This window comes from Glycine soja, chromosome 8 (assembly GCF_004193775.1).
Source record: "Glycine soja cultivar W05 chromosome 8, ASM419377v2, whole genome shotgun sequence".
NCBI lineage: Eukaryota > Viridiplantae > Streptophyta > Magnoliopsida > Fabales > Fabaceae > Glycine > Glycine soja.
This window is the reverse complement of record NC_041009.1, coordinates 16,698,947-16,715,938: the sequence shown is the minus strand read 5'-3', so window position 1 is coordinate 16,715,938 and position 16,992 is coordinate 16,698,947. Positions and strand designations below refer to the sequence as shown.

The 16,992-nt window shown below is 34.4% G+C and overlaps 2 protein-coding genes and 1 pseudogene across 5 annotated transcripts; 1 reads left to right on the top strand and 2 right to left on the bottom strand.

Annotated features, from left to right (window-relative positions):
- Nucleotides 1–607: 607 nt before the first annotated feature.
- On the bottom strand, nucleotides 608–1,688 carry LOC114421772 (annotated as a pseudogene).
- A 3,144-nt stretch (nucleotides 1,689–4,832) lies between these two features.
- On the top strand, nucleotides 4,833–5,691 carry LOC114422804 (60S ribosomal protein L37-3). The gene is made up of 4 exons (XM_028389337.1): nucleotides 4,833–4,945; nucleotides 5,036–5,171; nucleotides 5,245–5,346; nucleotides 5,441–5,691. The coding sequence occupies exons 1-4, from the start codon at nucleotides 4,943–4,945 to the stop codon at nucleotides 5,485–5,487; spliced, it is 288 nt and encodes a 95-aa protein (XP_028245138.1). The 5' UTR covers nucleotides 4,833–4,942; the 3' UTR covers nucleotides 5,488–5,691.
- A 1,409-nt stretch (nucleotides 5,692–7,100) lies between these two features.
- Nucleotides 7,101–15,274, bottom strand: LOC114422405. 4 transcript variants are annotated; one of them, XM_028388739.1, is made up of 15 exons: nucleotides 14,831–15,268; nucleotides 12,802–13,195; nucleotides 12,539–12,716; nucleotides 12,269–12,408; nucleotides 10,938–12,189; nucleotides 10,736–10,836; nucleotides 10,480–10,624; nucleotides 9,920–9,988; nucleotides 9,775–9,820; nucleotides 9,301–9,668; nucleotides 9,030–9,109; nucleotides 8,785–8,920; nucleotides 8,418–8,601; nucleotides 8,223–8,305; nucleotides 7,101–7,515 (listed from the first exon to the last, which is right to left on the bottom strand). In XM_028388739.1, exons 1-15 carry the CDS (start codon nucleotides 14,943–14,945, stop codon nucleotides 7,381–7,383), a joined length of 3,426 nt encoding a protein of 1,141 aa, XP_028244540.1. In that variant the 5' UTR covers nucleotides 14,946–15,268; the 3' UTR covers nucleotides 7,101–7,380. The 4 variants fall into 4 exon arrangements, 2 of the variants coding, with proteins under 2 accessions (XP_028244540.1, XP_028244541.1); XM_028388740.1 differs by lacking the exons at nucleotides 7,101–7,515; nucleotides 8,223–8,305; nucleotides 8,418–8,601; nucleotides 8,785–8,920; nucleotides 9,030–9,109 and having other exon boundaries at nucleotides 9,428–9,585; nucleotides 14,831–15,273; XR_003668684.1 differs by lacking the exons at nucleotides 7,101–7,515; nucleotides 8,223–8,305; nucleotides 8,418–8,601; ... (1 more) ...; nucleotides 9,030–9,109; nucleotides 9,301–9,668 and adding an exon at nucleotides 10,134–10,225 and having other exon boundaries at nucleotides 9,772–9,820; nucleotides 14,831–15,274.
- Between the last annotated feature and the right edge of the window lie 1,718 nt (nucleotides 15,275–16,992).

The following is a 16,992-nucleotide window of genomic DNA, read 5'->3' as shown; positions in this document are numbered from 1 at the left end:
TAAATTTTTCATACTTTAAATATAATTTGTCAGGAGGATGTATATGCAAAGTGATGACATAATAATTAGAGTATAACGCCTTATCACTAATCAATAAACATATATCTTCACGTCATTCATTTTTATTTTTAAATATTTAAAAGTCTAAAATATTAATTTTGTCATTATCATTGACTTATTTATTGTTACAAACATATAGAGACCATTAATTATTTATTATAACGATAAATCAGTTGTGTTATATTCTAGAACAATAAGTATTTGATCAAATAAAAAATGATTCACATTAAATATTTGATTGTTAAAAAAAATTCAAAAAATAAAAATATTTATAGAACATATAAGAAAAGGTAGTATGTTAGCTAACTAACCCACTAAGTAATGGTTGAGACTTAAGTGTGAGGATGTGTACAATAACTTCCTACTGGACTCAAAAACACAAATGATTGAAAGAATAAGTAAATATGAAATCTTTCAGGTCAATTTTACAACAATCAAATTTGAATTTCCTCCAATCCACTCGTCATTTAAAACGACAAACATTCAACCATAAGAATCAGATTCGGCAAATCAATACTTTCTAATTAAATGAGATTTTCACTTTCCTTAATTTTCCACTAGTCGTCCTCTTAGTTTTTGTTATGCAAAAACCCCAACGAAGACGAGGGAGGAAGTGGTGAAAACATAACATTAATTTTGCAGAAAAAAGAAGGAAAACGGAGGAGTGGAATCAGAGAATCAGAATCCTTCATCCCTCACCCCTCTCATCCTCTCACGGAAGCCCCTTCACTCCGATAACCAGAAATTTTAGATTCTTATACTGTACTCGTTATGCATGAACAATAGGGATTAAATTCAACCGATAACCAGAAAGTATCCCCGAAGAAAAGTAAGCTGTGAGTAGTGGGAGTTAAACTAAACAGACTCATTAGTAAAACACACTATGAAAAAGGAAAATAAGAAGCACAAAGTAGTGAATAAAATTGATCTTCTATACACTATAACTCTGATTGCATGTCCTTGAAAAACTTGTCCACAATATCTAAATAGACAGGGCTTTTAAGGCGCGAATAATAGTGGAGAACCTCTTCTATGTCTAGCACATGCTCTAGATCGCCAGCATCCATCATATCCATTGCCTTCATCTTTTGTGCTAAAACATGAGCTTTCTTGTTCATGTTTTGTGAACTTAAGTACTCTTTTTAACCTTTGTTCTTCTTCTCTTGTGCTCTCTCCTCATGCATGCTCTTTTGAGCATCTTCCATTGCTGTCATGGACATGTTGTTACCATACATCTTTGTTCTGCCAAGGTCAGACTGCAGCATATCATTGTAACGTTGGTCGCTTGTGTGAGTTCTTGCATTGCCAACTCTAGAAAGGAATGGATTGAAGGAAAGAGATCTGGGAAGCTTTTGGTACTCTCCAAAGAAGAAAGACCAAAATTTTTGGAAGCTTTTGTTAAAGAAAACCTTGGTCTTGCGAAATGTTTCTCTTAGCAGCATTTGTGGTTTTACTGTGAAAGGGAGTGTCTTTAGTCGTCTGGTTTATTAGTTCTTCAATTTTGTCCACATTTAAATACAAGTGTGGTTGGTAACTTGTTTATTAAGGTCACCAAAAAGACAAACCAATGTGTTTCCTCTGGCTAGCTTTTAATTCTACCTTTTTGTCTACGGCATCTCATTCTCATGCTCTCTGTCCCTCTCAGCTCGTGACTGTGTGGTAAATTGGTAATATGAAAAATATCAGGTTGGATGGCCAAAGTCTTTTGAAGTGCTACTCCTCTTGGTTAAAGATATTTAAATATATGAGATTATAGGTTTTTGCTGTTGAAAAGTTCTTTTAACAGAAAATTCAGTATGTCAGTGAGAATAATTAATGGTACACAGGAAACAGAATCTGTTAGGAACCCATATTAAAAATTAGAGGAAAGAAAAGAAAGGAGTTAATCAACTAATCATGGTATTTCTTGATCGCAAAAGAACTCCAAAGGTTTCTTCTTTCACAAAGAGTAAAGCTCAATTCTCAAATGATACAAAATAGTGTCCCTTCCCTTACTTCATCCACTCCTCCTAAGTATTTATTTACCTCTCAAATCCTCTCTAAATGATTAACCCTTCTACTAACTAACTACTCCATAGGTGTCCTAACTAACCACCTAACTCCTAACATAATCTCTGCAGCTGCAAATGCAGCTGTATGAAGTCCAGTTTAGATCCAAAGGATGCAATATTTGCAAATGAAGTTTACAATTTTTGTTTTCCAATAAAAATAAAAGTGATCTTAAGTTGGTCTTACGGTTGGCTTAATGGTAAAACAACTAAAACTTATGCTTTAGGCTCATCAACAAAAAAATATTTGTTATTAGTATTTATAAAGTAAAAAATATCCCATATATTAAAAAATGCTACATTTGTTAGTAAAAAGGCTTAACATATTTAATTTTTTTTTTAAATCATTTAAGTCTCACTTATCATTGGATTGATTCTCCTTGGTGCATAATTTCCTAAATTACCATCTATACCAAGGGTTTATAAAGGAGAAAACCTTATTATTTTGTAAGAAATGGGTGCATGGTCCCCAATCTACAGTGAGAAGAGTGCATTCCATTTGCTGAACTATTGGACACTTGCGAGTGTTTTAATTCTTTCACCCACCTCTGTACAGAACTATGAAGTTAAAGCATCAACACTTGTAAGAGTTTGGCACATCCCTATTGCTTTCTTTGAAATGTTATTTGCCCTGTGAAGAAAGCTACTGACCTCTGGCAACTGACATTTATTTGGAATCATAAACACAGGCTATAAGGCATGAGGATACCCGTGAGATCTGCCAGGCTGATTAAAAATGACCTGTGTAATTACTAATCAATTATTTCAAGGTTAGTGAACCCTTGTTCTTTTCAAATTCGAGCTGATGCCAATGACAGGAAAGTAAGGAACCTTTTTCAAAGCCTTAAATATGTATTGTTTTTAATGTACCAAAAAGAATATCTAGAGTTTTTTTTTTTTTTTTTTGTGGATGAAGGAATGAATGGAAAGTGCTACAAATTATCTTTGATTATGAAACAAAATATTTTTTATGGTCTTTCTAAATTTGGGTTAGTCTGGATTTATGGTTGCTGTACTATAAAAAAATTCCCTCTAAATTTGGGCTATGCACTCTCTTGTATGTGTCTCTATCGGTATCTCTGGTACCTATATTAATATATTTTGGTGATTAAAAAAAATACAAATAGAAGCAGACAATATGATGTGACATGGTAGATAACTTATTTCTTAAATATGTGATCTGAAATTCGATTCTTTGTTCGTGCGAATGAAAAAATATATGTTGGGACTTGACAGAGGTCGAGAAACCGGCTAGAGCTCAGGCATGTAAAACAAGTATTAAGTTATATTGAAATCTGGATGCCAAGATCCGTTGATTTTATGCATGTAAAAGTAAAATATCTGACACCGTACTTGCCCTTGAGTCCATGATCAACACACTTTAGTTTCTAATTCTAAACCCCAAAGAAAGTTGCAGCCAAGTAGCCAACATCAATTCTCTCATCATTGAATAGGGAACCAACGTGTTTATCGCATTCTTGGTCAATAGGCTAATAAATGGCTTAAGCTATGAGCCATACATGGTGATGAAAGTCAAATTATTAATATATTTCAAAGGGAATTATCCATTGTTTTTTTTTAAAAAAAAAAACGGATAGTGAGCACTACTAAAATCCAATGGTTCCAATAAGTGTAAATAATGTTTAATGTTCATTTTTCTTTTCATAATACATTACTTTAAGTGGCTTGAATTTCTTCCCGTTCAAAGTAAAATGAACCCCAGAGAACCCTTACTGGAGATAAAATGTTACCTAGCAGAATCGCCCTTCCATTAAAAAAAGTGTACATTCAGTGTAGGATAACGGCAATTTTTTAAGTTTGCTTGAAAACTCAGATGAATGAGTATATCTATCACGCACACTGATGATGAAAACGGCCAAACGTCAACTATACAGGCTAGAGTTACGCAAGTTGAGTGTCCAGGTTTTGATTTGCTAACTCATTTTAGTATCTTAAATGTCTTACTGATGAAACAATTTGAACTATTTACAACTCTGCTCAACTTCAAGGGGTTTTTTCCCCCTTTTTTCTTTTAAAGAGCATTTGTGAAGTAAAAAGTATAAAATCAAATGACGAAAGTCTTAGAAATGAATATAATGGAACTTCTACAAGATCTGCAGAAGGGACTAATGACAGCTTGTTTTTTTGAGTTTGAAAAACTGATGCAACAACCTATGTACCTCATGTTATTGGAGTATAAGTATGAGTTAAAGTTTTACATCATCGAATAAAATAAAATTGAAAAAATTAAACATTATATAAGTAAGAGACGCATAAATCTAAACATTAAGATTTTGAGTTAAAGTATGATGTGAAGTTCCATATATATAATAACCAATCACACACTCATCTAACTGAATCGAATAAACAAACCTTGATTTCTATGTCACCGCGAAAATAGAAGAATCAGTAGTTAATTATACCTCTCACCAGTTGGGCTTTCCAACATAGACACGCCAGCTTGATTGAGAGATTCATACAAGCCTGTTCATGAAATCAATCTGAATCGAATAGGGTTCGAAAGGAAACCCTGGGAATTTTGGTGTTCCTTCCTTCGCTTCCATTTTCGATGCTTATGCCTTACGAGTACAATTCGATTGCGATTACTCTTTTTTATTTCCACTTAATGGCGGGAAAATAACTTCACCGCTCTTATTTTTTCTTTTTTTTTCGTGTTATATTATTGGGCCTGCGGCCCAAAACGAAGAAAAACCTAAAGTAAAACAAAAAGGCCCAAAGTAACCGTCGTGGCACATATAAATAAATCCTTCGTCATTCAGCTGCCGTAGAATAGAGAGCTCCTCCAATTAGGGTTTTTGTGATCTGCAGCTACGATGGTACTGTTTATTTCTCTTAAAAACGGATCTGAGATTAGTTCGATTTTGTGATGATGACGATGATGGTGTTTGAATTGCGAATGTTTGCAGGGTAAGGGAACGGGGAGTTTCGGTAAGAGGAGGAACAAGACCCACACCCTATGTGTGAGGTGTGGCCGCCGCAGCTTCCACCTCCAGAAGAGTCGTTGCTCTGCGTGCGCTTACCCCGCTGCGCGCACCAGGAAATGTAAGTTTTTTACTTGTTAAAGTAATAGGGTTCGTGTAAAAACTCGGTTTTTGAATTGTTTCGATTGTTCCAGATAACTGGAGCGTGAAGGCCATTAGGAGAAAGACCACCGGAACTGGAAGGATGAGGTACTTGCGTAACGTGCCTCGCAGATTCAAGAGCGGCTTCAGAGAGGGTATGTTGTAAATTGTAATTAACTATGTAAATGTTTTTATATAGTGTTTAGGGTTAGGGTTTGAGGTTTTGCTAACGTTGTGGTTTTAAATCAGGTACCGAAGCTGCACCCAGGAAGAGAGGAGCCGCTGCCTCTGCCTAAGCTTTGAATGAATGACAGCAATTTTTGCTGGGTCAGTGAATTATAGGAGTTAATGTTTCTGTGTTGGTGCCAAACTCTTTGGAACACATTTTCTTTCTGTCGTTTTAATTTCATTTAATATGTAGTGGCTTTGTATTTCGAAATGAGGATTGTAAGGAATTTTGGTTTTTCAATGGGAGTTTTTGACATCCATATTCTGGCTAATTTTTTTGGGCGTTTCTTTCGGTATTGTGGTGCATAATAAATAGTATTTAAATCAATTTAGGAAAAGGCTATTAGTGGGTGTTAATTATTGTCAACAATTTGTTTGAGTTTTTGTGCCTTGGCATAGATTTTGTTCTTACTAAACATATGTATTGTTAATTAATTGTAGTATCTGTATCTTGAGAGAAACATAACCCTGCTACAAATCACTTTACTAATGTTAAGGAATATGTTATGTTTGAAGTATGGATCGTGCTATATCATATTTGGGAACTCGGGTCTTACCTTGTGTTTGTATTGATTGGGGATTCATGTGATGATGGGTTCTGATCTTGTTAGAAAGTTCTTGTGCTCTTTTCATATCTTTATTAGGTTGCCATTGTGTTATTAAGTAGTTTATTCTGCTGTTTTAGTTTGACTCAGACTCGATTGAGTTGTCTTAGAGTATTTAGTGTAAAATATGCTAACTATTTATGAAATAGGATCGGCTTGTGCATTGGAATTACAAGCTTGCTAAAAGCATTTTACTTTTATTCCCATGAAAATTCAATATAAGGTTGAATCGTTCTTTACTTCGATTTGTTTGCTTTCTTAAATCAATTTTTTAAGTTAATTATTTTAAGATGATTTCGATGCATCAAAGGTTTACGAACATGTTTGACGCTTGTCGTAGTTTATCAAAAACGCGGAAATGTATTTTATAAAACTAAATGCACAAGAACAATTTAATGTGCTGAGATGATTTTATTGTTGTGTCAATACAATTGGGAAACCGTATCTGTTTCACATATCTAGTTCGTAACAATAGAGTCGAGACAAGGCTTGGGGCATTCAAACGATGACTATCTCTATGCAAATTGTCTACTTGATGGATGTCAACTGGTTACTAGCTACACGCAAAATTTATTCAATATACCCAAGATTTCGACGGATGTAGACATGGATATATTACGAATATATAAGCAAAATTTACAATTCAATATACCCAAGATCTTAAGAATGTAAAATAATAACGATTGTCTTGTTTCTTTATTCCTATGAAAAAAATAACTTGGGTATATTTAATTTTCATGGGAATAAAAGTAAAATACCTACTTATTCTCACTTCATTCTTTCGTATTTCTTTGTTTATTTACTTCTATTAAATATATTTTTTAAATTACTAATTTTCAAGTAAACATGGAGTAATACATTCAAACATAATATTTCTTAAAATGTGATTAACGAAAATAAAATTTTATGCCTAGAAACAAGTGCTCCTAAAAGTATTAGCTGGTGGTTTGGATAAGAGTATAAGCCACTTGATGTTCAAAAGGGAATTTACTGACCTCGCTAATAATCCATTTAATAAGAGCTTTCTCGCAATCGACAGATAACTTACAAAACCCTTGACAGCAGATTAGTTGATATGACTCGACAAAATTTTAGCCAATAAAGAATCTCAAAATAATTGCATTAATCTCAAAATTTACATGACGTCTGCCTCAAAATGCCAACCTTAATTACAAAACTTGACTTGGTAGATGGAAAAATTGAATTGCCTTTGGCTCATTAGTTGGCAGAAAGAGAAGGATAGCGGTTGCAGAGACAAAAGGGCAATCAGGAACAATCACAAGAAAAAGAATGTATTTCGGAAGACGAAACATCTAAACCATTATTTCTCCGTGCCTCGTCTGAAAATTGTAATATTTACTGTGTTCTGAACTCACCAAATTTATGCTTTTCTTCATGCAGCTGCTTAAATACATTATCAAGCTCCGGAAATGCTGATGTCAGCAGCAGCTCCAGGATGTCAAAAGCCAGCTGCTTCAAGATAACGGATGACTGCAAGGAAGTCAATTGGAAGTATTTACAACTAAATTAGGGAGAGGGAGAGAGAGAGAGAATGATGAGAGTAATTCTTGCATGAGCATAGTCTACAGGGATGCAAATGAAAACTCAACATAATATTATAAATAACTTCAACACTGACTTCACTATAGAGTACTGACTGTTATTACTAATTACTGTAATATGTCTTGAGTTTTTGATTGATTGTGCCTAATTAAAGCCATGTGCTTGAGCAAGAATAGCTCGAGAAATGATCTCAAAAGGAATTATAAACCCCAAAAGGACATCAATTAACTCCTGTCATGACAAGATTACTATATCCCAATAACACATTAGCATTCTAAAGGTTATAAATTCTAATCAATCATAGCTGAACAGAATAATTTCTTCAGTAATAAATATTTCAATATCTTAATTATACTAGAACGGTTGTCAATTAGAAAAGCATTTTCATGAAAATGGTACCAACGTGATATTGGGGGTGTGGGGGATTTGACAGAAAGACCCAGTTACCCAAAAACGCTGGGATATTTATGATCATGCTCCAAGTGAGAAAGTGAATTATAAATTGGAATGCAATGTTCAGCATCATAAACATCATGGATAATGTTACAACTTACAACCACACCAACACCAAGAAATTAATAGATAGACAAAAGAAGCTTCTGTAGACAACTTCAATTCATTTAGACAAAAATTACCTGAAGGAAAAAATATAAATCCCTTGCACATTGCTCGTACTCCTTCCGACCAACAAGACCTACAATAGCTGGCGGTGCATGATCTACATGAACAGGGATGATCAGCTAAGTACAATATTTTTTTTCATTGGAATTAGATAGACATTGAGTAGACAAAAGTTTGAATATAAATGAGAGCAGTATAACGGGTATTACCAATCATTAGCTCATATACAAATTTTGCACGCCGATCTGCCTCCTGTTTCTGCTCATCATCCAACCTTGGAGAAGACACTTGTGTAGGTTGATTGCCATGAGGAGAATTCTGAGATGGACTAGAAGGTGACGGAGGTCGTCGATTTGGATGCTTGGTTATGAATATTCCATCAGGCCAGAGTATCTGTTAAAGAAAGTTGCAGTCAGAATACCACATCAGTACAACACTAAAGCGATCATGTGCTTATCAGGGTTCTATAAGGAATAAAAATTATAGCATTTCAACAGAGTGAAATAAATTTAAATAATGAGGACAGTCCCCGGAACATCACAATTTAAAAGAGGGGGAGGGAAGCCGGAAGATTACTTGCTCAACTCGCTTGACCCCTGAAGCAACCACTGAACCCTTACGGAGAAGCTGAATTTTCTCTATCAACCAGTCATCAAAGGCATCACCCATTCCTAGTTGTAAGATTTGTTTAGCAACCCAAAAAGCCTTCCGCCTGTATTGCACACAAGACATACATTGTAAGAAGATAAATATGATTACTTGTGGAACTTAAATTTAACAACTTATGTTTAAGGTGAAACGACTACAAATTTTCAAATTACCTAATCCATCCACCATCATGAACCTGGAAGATAACATCAACCAGATCCAAAATGGGTACACTCAAATTTGGTGGCACCCACTGCATTGAAGAATTTTATATTAATCAGAACCAAGATGCGATCAAGCATATAATAATCTAGGAGAAATGATATAAAAAACCAAATACAATCATTTATCTGTTAAATAACAACGATGAATGATAAAATTAAATCATTCATCTATAGTTGAAAAGAATAAAAATACAGAACTAAGATTTATTGTCTTTATAACCTCTGTTGGAAAAGCATCGGAAGCATCATGGTGCACTTCAGAAACTTGATCTGAATTATCTCTTTCTTTCGCTGTCTTCTGCAAGTTATTGGGAGAAGGTGCACTCTTCTGTGCTTGAATGTCTGTATTGCTGCTAGAATTGTCAAATGACTTTCTAGGTTCATGTGTACTCTTTTTTGGCAGAGAAAGAGGTGTGCTGTTTACTTTTGACCTCAATCCATTGGCCTCAACATTAGTTCTTGCTCCCAAAACAGCCTCTTTACTTTCAGCACTGCAGTTTTCTCTCTGAAAGGAAACAGGATCACTTGCAGGTGCAGAGAAGTTCGAAGTGTTTTTAGTCTTCTGAAATGGTTTGGCATTCAAGCCAACTATAATAGTTTTCAATAAAAAAAAAAATCCAAGACATGTCAAAAGATGGGAAAGGGAGATAATAAAACTACAAATGTTCAACATCCTTCATCAACCATGATTCACCTGATAATGTTTCCATGATAGAAAAAGAATTTGAGAATATGTACGTCTGCAATGGATAACATATGATAATAAGAGATAAGCCAGATATTGTTAAAAAAATATTGATAACACAGAAGGGTGGAAGCAGTTGGAAAAGAAATCAGACCTGAGAATCAACACTGAGAAAGTCCCATACTTCAATTGATTCCGAAACTGTTGGTAGTTGCATGAGTTTCTGAGGACCAATAAGTCACGAGTCAACAAAAATATTGGTTGAATCATTGAAAATCATTAGCATAGACAGAAAAAGAACTCTACATGATACACACAAAAGGAAGTATTATCTCAAAATAAAGGTACACTCATATCCAATATCTTTCCTGCACACTTATATCCAACATCTATCCTGCTGGTAACAGAATATTGGTGATCCCAGTTCTATCACAGTACTAAAACCAGATAATTTATTCCTCTACAGAAAAAACAAAAAGTTAATTAAGAATGGAAATTTAAAAATCATTAAAAATGCATGCCTACCAATTAGCCAAAGTAACAATTAGGTAAGAGAAAATTATGTCTCAAGCAATAGTGTATAAACACAACAGAAAAGGACAAGCCAAACAAAATTTATCCAAAAGTGTGTTCTAATGCCATGCATTGGGTAGTGGGAGGGAGGAACCAGAGAAATGCAAAAGTTTAATACATAAAAAAGTCTGTTAAGTTGACCTTCAAATATTTATCCAGTAATTCACACCGCTCTTGAATGACTGGTACATCTAAACCAGTTGACAGAAAATGTTTTGGTGGCAAATGAAGATTATACTCAGGGAACTCTTTCAGGCGTCGATGTAGCTCCTCAAAATGGCGAAACCTCAAAAAATGTAATAAAAAAAAGGAAGGAAAACAAGAAACGTGTGAAAACACTGTAGACTGAAAACATTTATTAGAAACATTGATATAAGACATAGCAGAAACTTAGCACCTTCTTTTAATCGACCAACTGTTGTTATTTACATCTGTAACGGATATGGAGTAAACAGCAAAGGTTTTTGAGCCACTCTTCACAATATTTGCACCTAAGACCTGCAACAGTAAATTATCTTACATTTTTCATATACAAACATTTTAGTATATGAACTTGTTCATCATTAATTAAAGGAGCTACATATCACCATCATAAGTACCTCACATCTCAACTTGTAAAAGGAATCTACGGCAGAGGAACTTTTCAGGGGATCAACAGACAAACTACAAGAATCTGATATAGAAATAGAGTAGGCAGAAGAGGAGGCAGCTGCTCCACTATAAAGTCTACCCAAACTTTCCATATCACCATCATCACTGGACTCCTCAGAATTTATATGTGATTTTGAAGAATTAAGTATGTCTTGACCATCTCCAGATAAAAAGCTTGTTCTCTCAACTTCCTGCCACGTTTGTGTTTTATGACCACCAGGCCAAGACCCTTGACTGCCAGATTGGGCTCTGGATAATCTTGGATACCGAGAATGGCTCTTGTTCTTTTTCTTTGCACCGTGATGGTCAAAATTTTCAAGTGGGTGATGAACATAAGAAACAGCCTGGTTTCTATTACTTTTTCCATCCCAAACCTTAGTGACAGGGGAATCAAGACCAGTGACTGTACTACTTTCGTTATCTTCAGAGGTATAAGAAGTACTGCTCTCTGAATCACTCATCTGCCCATAAATGTGGCTGTGCTCATCATCTTTAAAAGAGGCAACTGACTCATCGTCTTTGTATGAGGTAACTGAAGTTGATCCATTCTTGTCTACATTAATGGATGTATTTTCTACAGAGAATTGACTGCTGTGTCCAGAATTAATGTGGCGTCTCTTAGGGGGAAGAATAAGCTTGGAATTACTATCTCTTTCTTTTGGTCCAGATATTGCTTTCATATGATCTACCTTCGGCAGTTTCCCTACCACAGGATGCTGCGAAACATGCTCATTTGACTGGTTCTCACCATCCTTTTTCTTGTAATTTTTGCCTTTAGTCCACATATTCTCAAAATTTTCTGGAGCAAGAGCTTGGGTCTTTCTGCGAGAGATGACATCTAAAATATCTCCCCACTCTCCTGAGCGATGTTGTTGAAGGCCTTGGTCATCATTAGCTTGGGAGTTTGCAGGCAATGAGTTCCATGTACGGGAAGGTCGAGCATCAATTGAAAGCAACGGATCTTTAGTAATATTATCACGGGCATTATTTTTAGCACATGGCTCTGCATTTTTAGATGGACCATTCCTTAGCTGCACAAGCTCAACACCAGTAACAGAAGGATCTGAAGTCTTGGAGAAATCATCAGATGAGATTTGTATCTCATCTGGTTTAGTGTGAGATGCCTCTTGAGCTGCAGGAACCCCCTTGTTAACCTTGGTCTTGTTAACTACCACAGATTCAATTCTTTCATTAACAAATCTGTCAGCAAAAAAAAAAGGGGAGAATGAGAACAACAACATACATCAAGAATGATACAAAAATGGGAGAAAACAGATACCTTGGATTTGCTAAGTTTAGGACAGGCCGTATTACAGCACATGCAAGAAGCTCCCTGACAGTATATCGAAAGAAAGAACACTGTAAATCCTCAGACTTGAAAGTAACATGCATAAGACCTGTCATCAGATGCTGCAAAACCTGCAAGTTAAGAATACACACAGCATTATAACCCAAAATTAAAAAATGCAAGAAAAGAATATGGCCCATGGATGAAAACAAAATACCCCATTACTCAATGCATACATATAAAACAAGAAAGTGAAAAAACCTTATGCTCGGCTTCTGCAGAAAATAAAGCAGGATGCAATTTGTTCTCAGCAGCCAAAACAATTTTTAGTTCCATGTCTTGACTTTCGATTGTTAATGAACCTGTATGTTGCTTTTCAATCTTTGAGTGGGCAGCACGAAACAGCTCCAAATGTGTGCAAATGAGATTAATAAGATCCCTGAACCAAAAAAGGTTAACTCCCAGTCAATCAAATTACAATCTGAAATAAAGAAAAACCACAGTTGAAAAATGACACTGAGAACCTTATTAAAAAATCTATCAAATTTATGTTTCTCATGCGTCCGGAAATTTCCCCAAGAACACCATTAATTATTTGCACTAACTCCTCGGGACCCTCTTTGTCTGGTGTTAAGCGAGAATACCAAAGATCTGTCACCCACTCAGAAATTAAATGTCTGGTGAACTTATCGATTGCATCCTCAACAACAGGAGAATTCACTTTTGTTCTCCACTCAAACTTTGCAATAACTTTATGATTTTCAACAGGCTTCTTTGAAGACTGAACATTGGTGGAGCCTGCTTTATTGTTGTATGCTGCAGCTTTTCTCTTCATTTCAAAATCTAGTGATAAATAGCGGAGAATAATAATTAAGGAGGCTGCAGCTGGCAAGTTGACCCAAACTGAGGAGCTTGTCACTGAAATGAAAGCAAAAGAAATTAAACCAAAAAACAACATGAAGCTAGAAATTAACCAGTGAGAACCTCTAGGTCTTGAGGAATAAGGCATTTGCTTGAAGACATGAACCAGTATCAACAAAATTTATCATTACCAAAAGAACACAACGGCAGTAGGGGCATTTGAAGAACCAACTCTAGCTGATAAAAGTGATGAAACTCAACTAAACTGTAGGGCACTTGTGGTTTCATTGAAAGATAATATTTCAGGATTTTTTCCTTAGAATTTATTCATAATTTAGACAAAATCTCAAAGCTTTTGAATAAAACAAAGTCTGCTATGGTGTTCCTCTCCCCTTCAAAATAACAATTCAAAACTGCCAAATTCTATACTGACCTCAACCCCTTTTTACTTTCTTTATCTATCCCTAATTCGAATCCAACAAGGTCATGGGTTTATTACTTATTAAGCTTCAACTGCAATTAAATACTCAAATATAATCATGGTTCTGTTTTTCTTATCTTGCTTAAACAAAATCACACACAAAAAATGCATAAGGAGGAGATATCACAAAAAAACATACCATAATTTTCAGTAGCTATGAGACTAAACCACTGCACAGATATATTCAGGGTCTAGAATGGGGTCAAAGGACTATTGGCTTGCAATGCACAACAAAGGGGGTCAAATATAATTATTATATATTGATTTCTAATAATCTTGATGTGGTTTTCAAAGTACCTACTTAAGGAGGTTTTATAAAAAATTTCAAGGTGACTATGATAGAGTTATATGGATTGTGAAAGTTTTGGACTATTGTTCACTTTTCACCCAACACCCGCGTTTTTTATAATGTCTATAGAAGTGACCATTATGTTAAAACACAATGTGCAACATGCACTTTCATGTCTGAATAAATATAAGCAATTCCCTTTAGTTGTGAAGTCTTGAGTTTCTACCTAGTACATAACAGGTTCTACCCTGGAACGATAGCTAACCCAAATTCTTTCCAACATTTCATGCTTCCACAATGGATCACTTTGCTTAGTACCGTATCGCATCACCAACAAAAACAAAGAAGCAAGTAGGATATCCAAAAGAGAACAAAAGAAAACAGAAGCTACTCTTTGATGGTGAAAAATGTAGCAATACTTATACAATTAACTAAAGCAACAGTTTTGTACTCAAAATAATTTTTTGAACATCCAATATTCCTAATTATACAAGAAATCTATATTTTGCTTTCTAACAGCAACCAGAGAGATAAGCGGAATCGAGCTGAACTTTTTCCACAGAAAACCTTCCTGCAAAACAGCTCCAAACGAAATCATCTTCTCTTAAAACTGATAAACAGACAATCCTATGTCCTAAATTAAACAGCATTGTTGAATTAGTTTTTCCAAATTAAGACGCAATAGATGCTAAACGCCACATGAATTTATTCCTACCATTCTTTTCACACAGCAAGTAATGTAGTAACGACTATGATGCCTTCAAAACCCTGAGCACTTATTGACAAAACATCGGGAAAAAAAAGCTGCTGAAACTAAACAAACAAAAGCATACACAAAACGCTCTGAATTGAAGTAGATAGAACAAAACACACGCATGAACGATTACGGAGTGAAACGAATTGAAGGGAAAGTGAAGCTCACAGGACATGAGATAGGAGAGTCCTACGACGCATATGACGAGGATGACGATCCGTTTCTTAGCTTCCTCGACGAGGTCTCTCACAGCCACCTGGTTCGGCTTCGGCGGCATGTTCATCTCAAAATTCACAGAATCGCCGCGCAATTCGGAAAAGCAAAAACTCAATTCAAATCAATCTCAGTCTCATTGGAAAGGAAATTCGGTTGATGAAGAATTGAATTGAATCAAGGAAGGATGGAACGGTGAGAGCATTAGTTAGATAGGTTTTCGGGTTGCGTTTGCCGGAGATGGCAATGGGGGCGGTGGTGATGGCGTGGGGTGGCTTGTGTGCTTTATTTTCTCACTTCGTGTGTCAGTTTTCTCTTGGAACTTTCTCTCCTCTGATGTTGACGTGGGATTTCTTTTCCACTCTGATTCAATCTATGGTTATGCTATTGCCATTTCCATTCCTTCTCTGCTTAACATATATTTCTGTTTTTTGCTTTTTATTTTTTCCATATTTCAATTTTATAAAAAAACAACACATTTAAAGTTGACAAAATTATTGGATTTGTTGGCCATTGCATTATGAGGGAGATGATATTTTAAACTTTCTGGAAAAAAAAATATGCAAATAAAAAAAATTATTCGTTAAAAGGAAATAAAAAATTATTTTATATAAAAACTTTATGAGAATGTTAGTTTAAAAATAGATTTGTTTGTTTGTTCTTGAGAGGTTCTATGGATGAAAAAAATCACTTGTGTATTTCTTGATTTTCTTATCCTTAAGATAAAGAAGTGAAACTTGATTAACCACATTTCAGATATTAACTCACTTCATTTTATATTGTTTCTTTTTAACCTAATTTGTTTTTTGAAAACATTTTATTTCTTCGTCTAAACCTAATTTTTCATTTCATCCAATCACAATTGTTGTCCCACAACTTGATTTAATTATGTATTTTGTTGTCAATTTTATAGATTTGTCTTAATTTTTTCGTTGAGATATCTCTCCTTCTTGTTCTTAGTCACCTTCTTCTCTTTTGAAAATGTTATGTTTGTTTGTTAGATTACAATTGTTACACAAAATCACATGCTTTTTTTGTTTGATTTCTTGTGTGCATGTGTGGAGATAGTAAATTAGTTTGACATTTTATTAGAGCCTGATTTGATTATGTATTTTATCGTCAATTTTATAGATTTATCTCAATTTCTTCATTTAATAATTTTCTTTTGTTCTTGATCTGTGTGGTTGTTTTAGGACTAATAATATTCAACGATGTTGATGTTGATTTTGATGATTTGTTTGTGGTGCATGTATGAATGTTTGGTGGGTTGTTAATGCTTACTTATTAGTTTATGACCCCTTTACAAAGTAGGAGGTGTGTTTGATCTTGGATGCTAATATATAGTTTTTGGCTTTATTCTCCGGATGGATGGTTGTTGTTAGGGTACAACATGAATTAAGGATAACCTCTTGGACATTGGAATGCCAGATTTTCAAAAGAAGCTAACTTTATTTTTCCAAGGAGGGTAAGGGAGGAGTTTAATGGTCCATGGCTACAACAATTGGAGACCACCTTGACTAACAAAAGAAGGACTACATTTAGGAGACATTCTTTCGATGATGTTTTAATTTTCTTTAAGTATTTTGCTTATTCGTATGAGTCTAATCCTCTTTTAATTATGTTCCTCGTTGTTACCGCTTATTGTTTTGTCTTAGATTTCACTATAAATTTTACTTATTTGTTTCAAACAAATTTATTTTTGTGCATTTTTTCGTTGTGATTCAAGTTATTTTTCGATTACTAGAAAATTTCTCCTATAGTCCATGATAATGTTTTTCACCATCCCTCCCATGCATTTATAAGCTGTGAGCAATAATAAATATTTACTAGATTTTATACCGTGCAAATAAGTTTACAAGTTTGATTAAATTATAATTTTTTAACTTGTACTATTTAAAAATATATATAAATAATTAATTTTTTAATTTTTTATAAATATTTAGTATCATATGAAATATGATTACATAAAAATTGAGTAAAAAAAATTAATTATGTTTTCAAGTGTATTTTCAATTAAATTTATGATGATTTGTTTTTTCTTCAAGTAATAATAGTGATGTATTATTATTTATAAAAAAAGTGATGTAATACATATATGAAATATATAAATTTAAAAG